The following is a 14,031-nucleotide window of genomic DNA, read 5'->3' as shown; positions in this document are numbered from 1 at the left end:
AGTTGTATTCCCTGCAGAGTTCTTCGAAGGTTTTATATCTGGGGTTCTCTGGGTGGAGGAGATGGTGAACTTTTGTAATTCCTTTATGTCGCCATAGTTTAAACATTTTATTTTCTCTTCCCTCTTTGAATTCCGGATGGTCCCATATATCCATATGTTTTGAGATTTTAAATGATAAACCAAATGATTTACGGGTTATCTTCCAGGCCGCTATGGTGTCTCTAGCCATTATCGACTGCTTGCATTCACCTGGAAGGTTGGTATATGTTGTATGAATGAGGGCATTGAGACTCCATGGCTCAAACAGTTTTGCTTCCAGGGTAATATTCGAGTGATCACTGGAGGCTTTCAGCCAGTCCATGGCGTGTCTCATGAGACTAGCAACATTGTATAGTCGAATGTCAGGAAAATCGAGGCCTTCTCTATTCTTGGGTAACATTAGTTTCTTTAAGGCAATGCGTGGCCTCTTTCGTGCCCATATGAAAGCCAAGAACGCTTTGTGTAGTTTCGTCAGGTAGTGGCTTTGGAGTAGAAGTGGGATTGTTTGTAGTCGGTATAGGAGTCTTGGGAAACTGATCATTTTAATCAGGTGGCATCTGCCCAAGAGGGAGAGCGGGAGGTTGTTCTATCTGTCTAACTCTTTTGTTATTTTTAATATTATTGGAGGGTAATTTAGAGCGTAGAGGGACTCCGGTCTCTTGCCTATGTTTATACCTAGATATTTAATATGGCTATGTGATATGGTTACTGGACATTTTTCGAGATCTTTGTCTGTAATTTTTCCCTGAGGAGAGATATCTAGTATTTCGCACTTGGTGGTATTAATTTTGAAGCCTGACCTGTTCCCGAAAGCTTCCAGTAGGGCAAATACTCGTGGTAAGTCCGATTTTGGCTGGGCGAGTGCTAATAAAATGTCGTCTGCAAATAGCATTGTTTTGACCTCTTTTCCCTGAATTTTTATACCTCTGATTTCTGCGATATTTTCTAGTAGCCTTGCTAGTGGTTCGATTGCTAGATTAAATAAGAGTGGTGATAGGGGGCACCCCTGTCTAGTGCCCTTCTGTAGGGGGAATCTTGGTGAAAGGAAGCCTGGGGTATTGATTTGCGCCTGAGGGGAGGAGTATAGTTTCCATATGTAAGTGTAGAATGGGCCGGCGAACCCCATTCTGTCTAATGTTCCCTTCAGCCAGTTCCACGACACGTTATCGAAAGCTTTCTTCGCGTCTATTGTAAATATACAATGCATTATATTTTTCTTTGGAGGGCAGAGATAGAAAAGACATTCTACAATTATTTTCTACAGCATCTAAGGCCTCATGTCCACGGGGAAAATCAGATCCGCTGCAGATTTGTAAAGCGGATTTAGGCTGCGGATGCACTGTAATTGTCTTTTATTTTTCATGCAGGAGCTCAATTGAGCTATGTGCTCTATGAGCTCCCGCACGCCTGATCCGCACCTAAATAGAGCATGTCCATTTTTTTTCATGCTCCAGAAATTTTTAAATTCACTTTTATTGACCATCCGCGGGTATTTATCTACTTGTGGGTTGTCAATGCATTCCTATGGGGCGCGGATCCGCGCGTGGGAAAAACGCTCCGGGTTTTAATTCTTAATTTGCCCGTAGACATGAGGCCTTAATCATACCACATAAATTACATGATAATTTTTTTTTGTGGATCTGAAATTATATTTTTTTTTTAGATTTTTCAACATAAAACCCCTTTCATGGGAGGGAAATTATTATTTCACATGATTGCATTCCAAGTGCCATGCCTTTTTTAAAATTATTTTCAATGGACGAAGCTCTGTGGGGGCTTGTTTTTTTTGTGACGAGCTGTAGTTTTTATGTACAATTTTGTGGTACATACATTTTTATTGCGCTATTTTGTGAGGCAAAATTAACAAAATAAGCATTTTGCCTCAGTTTTTTATTTTGTTTATTTCGACAGTTTTTGTTGTGCAGGATAAATAACGTGTTCAATTTATAGTACAGGTCACTGCTGATACGATACCACTAGAGATGAGCGAGCATACTCGCTAAGGACAATTACTCGAGCGAGCATTGTCCTTAGCGAGTACCTGCCCGCTCGGAAGAAAAGATTCGGGTGCCGGCGGGGGGCAGGGAGAGCAGGGGGGAACAGAGGGGAGATCCCCCGCTCACTCCTGCAACTCACTGCTCACCCGTGCCAGCACACAAATCTTTTCTTCCGAGCGGGCAGGTACTCGCTAAGGACAATGCTCGCTCGAGTAATTGTCTTTAGTTTGTATGCTCGCTCATCTCTAGATACCACCAAATATGGTTTTTTCCCCCTTACAAACAGGGAAAAGTGCGCAAAAGGTTTCGTTTTACCTTTACACTTTTCATGTCCCTGTAGGGAACTTGATCCATAATTGCTATGATAATGCCTTGCAGTACTTCACGCAATGTTATATTCCCTCAAGATGCAATCGTTCAATCGCTAGTATAGTACACTGCAGTAACCCATTGGTACCTTGCGATCACACTTTGGGGTGCCAATGCTTGACAAAAAAAAGCCCATTCCCCCTGTTTTCTGCTTAAATGTTGCAGTTGCTATTGATTGGGGAATGTAAAGGGTTAAACTGCCAGGATCTGATGGTGGTTAGGAGTCTGGCTATAAGTAGTCAGCCAAGCCACCACCTTAAAAAGATATACATGCAGGTTTAAAGTCCATTAGTTAGGTCAGTTAAAAGCTGTATTTGCTATCACAAAGGGGTTGTCCACCATCTACAGTACACATAAGGATCATCGCCATATAGTGCACATGCATGCTGTTACCATACAGTATCCATTAGTCTAACACATTTTACACTTGAAAAAAAACGCACCGCTTTGACTGAGGGAAGTGGCAAGTGCGGAGCGTTATAAGGAGATGTGAGGGCACAAAGAGTTTTTTAATTACCCAACAATCTATTACCTATACTGCTTTTATCCACTACAGTCTGCACTATTTGTGGACCTAGAACATAAATGAGTATTTTTGTTAAATCATCTGTGCTGCTTGCTTGCGGTGAATTGTGTATTTTGCATTTCATCTGTTTGCATCAGTACGTTCATTCATGGATAAATGAAACTTTACTTTCAGTCATTTCTGCCATCCACCTCCCCCAAATGGCATCTTTCACCCATCCTTGCTGAGATGCTTTCCTTATCTAAGGAGAGCAATAAATTTCACCCCCCCCCCCCCCCTTTTGGTCATTAGGTTTGCAATGCTAAAGTCAGCTGGCTAGTCAATTGGAACCTGATTAGCCACTCCCAGCTGTTTTCTAGTCATACCTTAAACTTTCACTATAATATCAGTGTAAGCATGCATGCCACGCGTGTATGAGCTGTATTAAGTATGGCTGGATGAAGTATGATACAGTTTGACCATGGCAGTTAGACAGGGTAGGAGACAAGATAGGCCACAAACTGACTAAATGCTTTACACTTCAAAGCTATCGCTAATACTGTCACCTCTGTTCTCATCCTTGCTCTCAGTTTCAAAACTTCTTTCAAGTGCCAACCTCTGGGACATTCTATTCACATTAGCCCCTCTCTCCTGTCCTCACCTATGCACAGCTCGCATGTACTCTTTACCTTCTCGCTTAGCTCCAAACCCCCTAATGCCACTAACAAACGTAACATTCATTCCCATAAATCTCCTAATCATCTGCTAACCCCCTCTATCCTGATGCTATTAGCTGCTGGGGATATCTCTCCCAATCCTGGCCCACCCTCCACTGCTCCTAGCTATCACCCCCTACCTGACTCACTAATAAAATCCCCAAGCCCAACTGCTAGCCCATGCATACCCTCCCCTGACTCCTTTAAATGTGTGCTCTGGAACTGCCAGTCAGCATGTAATAAACTCCCCACCATCCACGACTTTTTTACTGCTAAATCTTTAAATCTGCTTGCTCTCACAAAAACGTGGATACAGCAGTCTGACACGGCCTTCCCTGCTGCACTGTCTTACAATGGTCTGCAGTTGTCTCATACCACGAGACCAGATGACAGGCGTGGCGGAGGAGTAGGTGCTCTTCTCTCCCCAAAATATACCTACCAGGTAATCCCCCCTGTACCCTCACTCACTTTTCCATCATTTGAAGTACATATGCTACAGCTTTTCCGTCCGCTGTCCATGCGAGTAGCAGTTATCTACCGCCCCCCAGGTGCTCCTCACCTGTTTTTGGACCACTTTGCTGCCTGGCTCCGCCACTTCCTATCCTGCGAAATTCCGACCCTCATCTTAGGTGATTTTAACATCTCCAATAATGACCCCATCTCCCCATCTGCCTCTCAGCTTCTTTCGCTCACCTCCTCCCTTGGTCTCTCTCAGCTCACAGCCTCTCCCACTCACAGGAATGGCAACACTCTTGATGTGGTCTTCCTCCGTCTCTGCTCTGCTTCCAACTTCACTAGCTCCCCTCTCCTGCTCTCAGATCAGAACCTCCTCTCTTTCTCTGTCACGCTCCCTAAAATCTCTCCAGACCCACCTATCTACAAGAACCTTAAGGCCGTTCACACCCAGGACTTTGCTGAATCTCTACAGTCCTCTCTGTCCCCCCATCTCTCTCCTCTCCTGCCCCAACCTGGCTGCTGCTCACTACAACACCGCTCTCAAACATGCCCTGGATGAAGCGGCGCCCCCCAGGACCCGAGCCATTCGATGTATAACGCGGCAACCCTGGCTCGCGCTTCATCCGGCGGTGCTCTAGAAGTGCTGAACGGCTGTGGAGGAAGTCGCAGACGTCCTCCACTACAAATTCATGCTCAGAACCTACAACCTCGCCCTCCACCACGCCAAACAAGTCTATTTTATCTCTCTAGTCTCCTCACTCTCGCACAACCCTAAACGGCTCTTTGATACTTTTCACTCCCTTCTCAGCCCTAAACCACAGCCCCCGGTGACGGATCTCAGTGCTGAAGAGCTGGCTGCTTACTTCAAAAAAAAAAAAAAAGAAAACTGATGACATTCATCAGGAAATAACTTCCCAATCCCAGACTAGCCCTGAGCCTAGTCTTGTCAGCACTGCATCTAGCTCCTGCTCACTGGTCTGTACTCAGACCAGCAACAGAGGAAGAAATCTCCAAATTGCTCTTCTCTGCTCACCCCACCACCTGCGCTAGCGACCCCCTCCTCTCACACCTCCTCTCACACCTCCTCTGCTCCCTCTCCCATCTCACCACTATATTCAACATCTCTCTGACCTCTGGCATCTTTCCCTCTTCTTTCAAACACGCCATCATATCCCCACTGCTAAAGAAGCCGACTCTGAATGCGACTGATGCTGTCAACTACCGACCCATCTCTAATCTCCCCTTTATCTCCAAACTACTAGAACGCCTGGTTTACTCCCGCCTTGTAAGCTATCTATCAGAGCACTCTCTCCTAGACCCCCTACAGTCTGGCTTCCGACCTCAACACTCGACAGAAACTGCCCTTACAAGGGTATCCAATGACCTACTGACAGCCTAAGCGATTACTCCCTACTGATCCTCCTCGACCTTTCCGCAGCATTTGACACTGTTAACCACAAACTCCTCCTCAGTATGCTTCGCTCCATTGGCCTAAAGGACACTGCTCTCTCCTGGTTCTCCTCCTACCTATCTGACCGCTCTTTCAGTGTCTCCTTTGCTGGCTCTACCTCCCCTCCTCTTCCCCTTGCTTTCAGGGTCCCCCTAGGGCTCAGTCCTCGGCCCCCCTCTTTTCTCTATCTACACAGCCCCTATTGGACAAACAATCAGGAGATTTGGCCTCCAATACCACCTGTATGCTGACGACACCCAGCTATACACCTCTTCCCGTGACATCTCTGCACCTTTCCTTCAAAACATCACCGACTGTCTGTCCGCTGTTTCTAACACTATGTCCTCTCTATACCTAAAACTAAACCTCTCTAAAACCGACTTACTGGTATTTCCACCCTCCGTTAACCGACCTCATCCTGACATCTCCATCTCGGTGTGTGGCGCCACCATAACTCCTAGACAACATGCCCGCTGCCTTGGGGTCATATTCGACTCTGATCTATCATTTACCCCCTACATCGAATCTCTCGCTCGAACATGTCAGCTGTACCTCAAGAACATCGCAAGAATCCGCTCTTTTCTCACTGTGGACACGTTAAAAACGCTTACTGTTGCCCTCATCCACTCCCGGCTCAATTATTGCAACTCGTTGCTGATCGGCCTCCCCTGCACCAGACTCTACCGTCTCCAATCCATCCTGAATGCGGCAGCCAGGCTTATCTTCCTGTCCAGACGCTACTCGAACGCCTCTGCCATGTGCCAGTCACTGCACTGGCTGCCCGTTAAATACAGAATCCAATTTAAACTCGCTACCTTCATCCACTAAGCCCTCCACAGTGCAGCACCACCCTATATTGCCTCCCTCATCTCAATCCATCACCCAGCCTGGGCTCTCCGCTCTGCTAACGAAACCAGACTGAGCGCCCGCCTAATTCGAACTTCTCATTCCCGCCTCCAAGACTTCTCCAGAGCAGCACCGCTCCTCTGGAATGCACTACCAAAGGCTACCCGAGCAATCCAGGACTCGCAGAACTTCAGGCGTGCTCTAAAAACGCACCTCTTCCAGGAGGCATACCGCATTCCCTAAACAAACCCCTCTGTACTCCGCCTGATAACATGCTCCCTGACCTTCTGACTGCAATCCCTGCTAGCCATCATAAACCGCTCCTGCAGTTATACCGTTTCTGCCGTCACACGGCTAAATGTCTGACCATTATCTATGTGTATAACATCCCTCACTTTCCACCTCGCCATACCGTGCACATCTCCAGCCCCTTTACCTTCTGTATCACCCCACTATTTGTAGTATGTAAGCTTGTTGGAGCAGGACCCTCACCCCTATTGTTTCCATCAACTGATTACTATGTAACTGTGGTTCTGTAATTTTTGTATTTTGTCTTTCTGTATTCCCCCTGTCTATGTAAGCGCTGCGGAATATGCTGGCGCTATACAAATAAAGTTTATTATTATTATAGGTAATACAGGCACACACCTCTATGAAATCTGCCCTTGCTGGCATGTATCCTGCCATGTCTCTTGAAAGCAGAGAATCAAAGGTTGGCCTAGGCGGGTCTTCAGAAGCTAAAAGAGACAATGTTAACATCTGAAAATACTGTATGAATATTCACAATTATCCTGACCTTCATTTCCTTAGAGTAATATCTCTCATTCTTTACCAACAATGGCTGGCTTTTTCTGTCCCAATGATAACTGTCTGTAGGGCAGACTTTTCATTGTGTTAGCACTTGGATGTGCTAAAGGTTTGCTTACAGATCCTTCATTCATGGTCAGTCTACTATATTCTATATGACGATTAGAAAACACCATATTTAAAACGGAATATGTCATTAGAAAATGACCTGCTGTATAAATCAAGTTTTTATGTTAACGAACAATGAACATCTGTTCCCTATAAATGTAGTTGATAAAATGACATCTTTGAAAACAAAAGCTCATAAAGAAATACAGACAGACACTCTCCCTACATATCATATTCTCTATGGATACGGGAATCTGTGGTTGGCTACTGCACAAGGATAGTGCAGCCATGTGCAGTGTTCTTTGGTGATGTAAGTTTATTGCTGGTAATTTCATCTGCCAAAATCTCACAGACAAAGTTAATTTTTTAAAATATAAAAAAATAGTATAAAAAAGGCCACCCCCATGCTTTTTTTTTCCAAAAAATCAAAACATTAAAACATAATGGGATTGACTAGTTAGTAAAAGTCCTAATTACTGAAATGGACTGAAATGCTAAAAGTTATGGGACAGGAACTAATATGTAGAACCTCCCCTAGCCCAATGAGGTGCAGCAACACATGTCAAGCCATGTGGTCTGGATATCTGCCCATAGCTTCATGGTGTTAAGAGGTGCAGGATCTCGAGTGCGAATGGACCTCTCAACCACATCCCATAAATGTTCTCTTGGGCTCATGTCGTGTTAACATGCAGGCCAAACCATTTGTAGGAACTGTCCAGAAGGCTCTTTCTTTAAACCATTTCTAGACAACTTGGGCCTGATGGCATTATTCTACTGCAATATTTTATGATTGAAGCACTGCAAATTGTCATCAAACAGTGAAATGTAGCACCAGTCAATGACATGTTTAGGCAGGCCAGTGGATCCAACCCATGCCATGGGAACACACCACACACCAATATAGAACGTCTACCAGCCTGCAATGCCTTGTTGACAGATCCATGCCTTCATGGAGTCTGCACCACACACATGAACTCTACCATCAGTCTGAAACAATTGATACCATGACTCATTGAACTACACAAACCCTGGTGAGGTGCTGTGTCCAATATTGTGGTGTTAACACAGGTATTATGGTGGGTCTTCTGCTGCCATATCTCATGGAAGCTAAAGAATACTGCAATGACTCGTTGGATATGCATGTGGGGCCTCCTGCAATGAATGCAGATGTGATTTCTGCCAGAGTTGCTTGTCTGTTTGCACAGACAATTCTAGCTAGATGCTGCCAGTTATGATTGTCAGGCACCCTTGGGCAGCCACTGCACTGTCACCATGGGTGGTAATGCCTTTAATGACGTATTCCTGATGTAGACGTAACATTGTGCATTGAGAAATGTTAAAGGGTTACCAGACAAAATTCCCCCTATAGTGCCCACTGTACTAAAAACAACACAAGGATCATTATTTACTTATCCTCTGCCACTGCGATCCAGCTCTGTAGCCCCGCCATCTTCCAGCTGTTTGTTTTGGAAGGTGATGTCACTGGAAATCAGCTGACCGCTGCAGCAATTCAGAGGCTGTAGCTTCATTGTTCAGAGCTCTTGGCATCATGGCGCCCAAGATGTCAGCACTGATGCCAAGAGAACAGGCAGTGATGCTGCAGCTGTCAGGTGATTGATAAGGACATCAACTTCCAAACACAATGTGGTCATGGCGGAGCTACAGTGTTGCATTGTGGCGGCAGAGGATGGGCAAGTACAGCTTCTTTTGGAATTTTAGCACGGTGGGTGCTGTGGAAGGGACGTTGTCCAGACAACCCCTCTAAATGTCTGCACAACTTTAGAAATGGAATGTCCCATTGGTTTGGCACCCGCTATCATCTGATAATTCATGATTGCCAAGCTGTCACCTAAAGTGACACCACTTCACAATCAATTTACATACTGCTATCCCATAACATTTAGTATGTCAGTCTACTGCATTGTTTATCCTGCATGGTGAATCCCGTTAAGAAAAAAAATAGAGAAAATTGCACCAAGCCAAAATTGTGGTTTCTGGTTTCTTTGGTTATCTCATCTACAAATACTAAAATAAAATTGATAATAAAAACTTTAAAAAAAAATGGCTCTTGTATGTTTATGTTGAACACAATATACAATTCAATTATTATGAGGCCCTTTGTGTTCACACATTAAAAAAAAAACACATATTGATACATTTCATGAAGCTGTGATAGTTTACCTTGAAATGGAATTGCTGTGTCCACATTCTTATCCTCTTCTGCTTGTTTCATACTGAGCAACGTACTTGCAAAGAGTGGATTATTAATAAAATGCTTCATGTAGTGGTTTTCACAGTCATCCTTAGTTTTTGTGCGCATTTGATTAGCAACTTCTTGCCTACAAAATATTTAAAGATGCTGTTTATATGTTAGTTATTCGCACACTGCGACATACTGCTTGTGAATAAGTGCTATCATGTGTTTGGCTGCGTTTAGACAGGCTGAAGTATCGCAAGAAAATGTATCATAACTCTGCCATGGCTTTACACATCATCTCATCAATAGAGAAAACATAAGAGAGTTGTTCTGTGTAAACACAGTGACCGACAGTGACAAGAGAATTTATTGACTAGTTCATTGCAGTGTAAAACTGCACGTGTGCTAAGAACTGGCTATTTTGAACGCCGAGGTAATCGCGGTAAAATGCTAACATTGTATTCAATGAGGCCTTACAGACGTGCGCTCGAACATGGAGCTTTCTAACGCGTCGATTTTCGAACACTGTCTGCTCTATTTTGCCCAATTGACGCACCTCATTACCATTAAAACCCGGGGTGCATTAAAACCTGCTGTCGAAAGCAGGAACACGCATACGAAAACGGTTTAAAAATCACAGCATTTTGCCGACGGCATGTGCGAGAGTGGCCTTGTAAGCTATTGTGCGCCTGTGTGCAGTCTGTGGAATACACGGCCTCAAAATACAGCCATGTGAATGAACTGTAAGGGTGAGCTTAGACATTGAAGATTTTACTACAGATTTCATACCTTCAATACATAAGGGTAAAATGTGTGGCATTGTCGCAACACAATGAACATTTTTTTTACCCCAAGCGGAAAATTAGCTTTTTTATTTCCTTTCACATGTTCTGAGATTTGCCATATGGGGATGAACAATTATTATAATTGTTCAATCCCATATTCTGGCTGTACAACTTTCTGTTCCCAGGGGGAGATGTACAGTCAGAGTGCGTTTTTATATTTGTTCGCTTATTTTTCAGCTGATCGGTCATTTTACATGGCCCAATTACTAGGCGGTTGAGAGTTTAGAGTAAAGTTTAGGCCCAGTAATCAGCCCCGGTAAAAGGATATTTATTATTAGAGTTAGCAAGTTCTCTTTGTTTCCTTCCCAAAACTTACCAGTTTCCAAATCCACAATCCATTACCGCTTCTAGAAGAGCCATTTCCTCCTGGGCTGTCCAACTGGGATCCAACACAGGAAAATCGGATGTCTATGAAACACATAGAATTTTTAAATGCAGAAGAAAGTCCTACAGAGGTTACACCTTATTCAGTTTATTAAATATAATCCATGTGAGACATACATATTTTATTTTTTGGAAGTGTAATTTAGTAAAAGGACAGGACTTAAGGTCTCAGTTATAGAGCCCCCTGCACTCTCACTCCTCTTTCCAATATATAGTCCCTAAAATGATATTCCTACATTTCAGCTACAAGTCTGTCATTAGAATACCGCTTACTTATTACATTATGAAGGTAATCTCATGGAATGTTAGGGCATTTTGCTCCTCTTCTAAACATCAGATGATCCTTTTGTGTCCTGAAAAAATTAATGCCAATGTAGTGCTATTACAAGAAACCCATTTGGTGGCAAAGGAGTATGATATGAAAAAGCTGTGGGCCGTGGAAGTCTATGGCTCAGAAAAAAAGGTCGGTGTGCTTATTTTAATTCATAAGAATTTCAAACACTCGACGCTGAATACAGTGTGTGATGAGGTGGGCCACCCACTGGAGTAATCGGTATATATAATGCACTGTATTTTCCACTCGATAAGTCCCACTTTTTTCCCCCTTCAAAGTGTGTGTGTGTGTGTGGGGGGGGGGGGGGTAGTCAGTGCGTCCTATAGAGCGAACATGCCAGCAGCTGAAAAGGATTGCTGGCCATTCGCAGATAAAGCAGACACAGGAGGAAAGCAGGGCGGCTACTACAACAGCTGATTGCTGGGGGTTGGGGGAGCAGCAATTAATAAGCTGTTGTATGGGCAAGCGGCTCCTGCTATAAGAGCGGGCAGTGAGATAAAGATCGCAGGTCCGCTCCATAGCAGCATACATGCAAGCAGCTGATTAGTGGGAGAGAACTGTTGCTCCCCCTCATCAACCAGCTGTAGGTATATAGATGGCTCCCACATCTGCCAGCTACATAGCAGGGGGACAAATAGCTGCATGGTGTATACATGCCTAGTTCATCATACATCACCATAATGAGACATGCCATGGAGGGCTACAGGGAAACTAGGTGACCAGTAATAAGATCACCATTACATTTAAACCTAGATGCATCTTATCATCCGATGCGTCTTATAGAGCGAAAAATACAGTATATGCCAATACAAAAGGGATTTCTTTTGAGGTAAAAATTTTGGGATACTGAAGGACAAATGATTGAGGGAGGAGATTTTCATTTGTCCCTTAAGCATCTAGAAGGCAAAAAGCAACCACCATCTCAGACACACCCATGCCTCCTTTCAAAGCACACAGACTTGGTAAACCCAAGGAGGCACACTCACCCTATAGATAGGTAATATACTTACTACTTGCACTCTCAAAATTCATGGTCTCAGACTGATTATATATTTCTGTCTATGAGGGGTTACTACTGAATAAAATAATTGACTCTAAGATTGGAGATTTAGTTCTCTCTGCCCCAGTGATAATTGATGTTAGGAAGTAAAGTCAAGTCCCCTGGTGCAAGCACCGAGTCACAACTGACTCCTAGGGTGATGTTTTTTTTTGTGGCTCTGTTTTGGCGGGGTGGTTTGCCATTGCCTTCCCCAGTCATCTTTTACCCCCCAGCAAGCTGGGTACTCATTGTAATGACCTGAGAGGGATGGAAGGCTGTGTCAACCTTGAGCCGGCTACCTGATCTTAGGAAACAATCTCCTAAAGGGTCCGATTTTATAACTCTTTCCTCGCAAGAGAGTAAGCTTTCACTTTGCAGGTTAGTGGATGGTTACTTGAGTTTATGTTCACTAGCGATAAAAATATAGTCATACATCGGAGGTGTATTAAGAGGCGGCAAAGCATCCACAAATACCTCCTATGTGAACTAATCCCCAAGGCAGTAAAGGATTTTCTGGGACCTACCAACATATATCACTTATAAATGCGGATGCTAAAATTTAAGCCCTCCCAGCAGTTTTGGACGAGGTCCGTTTTATCTGCAGGAAAAGGACTTAACAGTTTAGGATGAACAGAACTCATACTGATTTGAACAGCTGCAGCGCCAACTCTATCAGGGCTACCAACATGCCTTCAGTGTCATTCTAAAGCCAAGATTCTTTGTACCCCTTACAGATTCGGAGCTACAGGTGTTTGAAGTGGAGTTGGAAATACTGAATTTACAGTTTTTGTGTGTGGGGGTGCAAGACCAGCAATAGAGATTTGTGGTTCCTGTGTATATTTCCCTGTGCCAGGGAAGGGGTGACATTAACAAAAAGTTTTAAAAAAGCATATTTGCCCTGATTTTCACATATGGCGTTTTTATCCAAGAAGTGAAATGATGAGCACTTGCCCATCTAATCACTCCTCTGCACTGTTTAAGCCTGCAGATGCTGCAGTCATTTTTTACAGAAAAAAAATTACCCTTGCGCAAGACTTTAAATCTTGAAAATAAATGCCCTACACATAATTGATATTTCCACATCTATATGAACCCCTAGTATAAAATATTACATTTATCAAGCATGGAAAATTCCATTGCAAAAAAAATAAAATCCGAAAATAGCAATTTTATAATCATCTCATTTCCTCTAAACAGGAGTAAAAAAAAATTTTAAAGAAAAAAAAAAATCGTATATACCTCACAAAAGTACCAATAAAGTGTACAAGTTGTCCCACAAAATACAGGCCTGACAGAGCTCTGTTGACTGAAAAACAAAAATACTCTGGTCCTAGAATGATGTAGAGCCAAAGTTATTTTTTTCTTTTTAAACAAAAGTGTTTATATCACACAAAAGTGTAAAACATAATCGTAATGACTCCTGGAATAAAAAGGTAACACAATATTTATACCACACTATAAATACCATAAAAATAAAAATAGTGGTGAAATTGCTTTTTTTTCCATTAATAAGTTATTCAACACATTATATGTACCGACATTGATTCCTATAAAACTAGAACTTGATCTGCTGTGTTATACAGCTACATTGACGGGGAAAAAAAAGATATACGAGACAATTTACTAGCCCTTATGGCTAGAATTACTTATGGCGCAGGAGACAACAGGGACAACATTATCCTTGAACTTCTCTGTTTACAATGGCCACACTGGCTACACAGCAGTAGACCACAATTAGTAGTAATCTATACAAACAGGCAGGCAATGTGGACAAAGGTCACATCTTAGCAGTATAATCTAAAGTTAGCTTTAAGTACCATTACATATCAGATTCAAGTGACAGGAACAAAACGGTACATCCTGTTGCCACAAAAATCTACAGGCCAGGAGACAGAAAGCGAATTATGAGTGTCACAGCATCAGCAATTTGATAACATTT

General features: G+C 43.2%; 1 protein-coding gene across 1 annotated transcript in view; it reads right to left on the bottom strand.

The window, feature by feature from the left end:
• Positions 1–14,031, bottom strand: part of TADA2A (transcriptional adaptor 2A) — an 80,340-nt gene that overhangs the window by 20,515 nt on the left and 45,794 nt on the right. Inside the window, exons 4-6 of the mRNA XM_066609179.1 lie at positions 10,652–10,743; positions 9,475–9,632; positions 7,027–7,115 (exon numbers count right to left, since the gene is read on the bottom strand). Coding sequence (XP_066465276.1) covers positions 7,027–7,115; positions 9,475–9,632; positions 10,652–10,743 — 339 coding nt within the window. The remainder of the gene's footprint in view (positions 1–7,026; positions 7,116–9,474; positions 9,633–10,651; positions 10,744–14,031) is intronic.

This window comes from Eleutherodactylus coqui, chromosome 1 (genome assembly GCF_035609145.1).
Source record: "Eleutherodactylus coqui strain aEleCoq1 chromosome 1, aEleCoq1.hap1, whole genome shotgun sequence".
NCBI classification, from domain to species: Eukaryota; Metazoa; Chordata; class Amphibia; order Anura; family Eleutherodactylidae; genus Eleutherodactylus; species Eleutherodactylus coqui.
The sequence above is the reverse complement of the archived record's forward strand: the minus strand, read 5'-3'. Positions and strand labels throughout refer to the sequence as shown.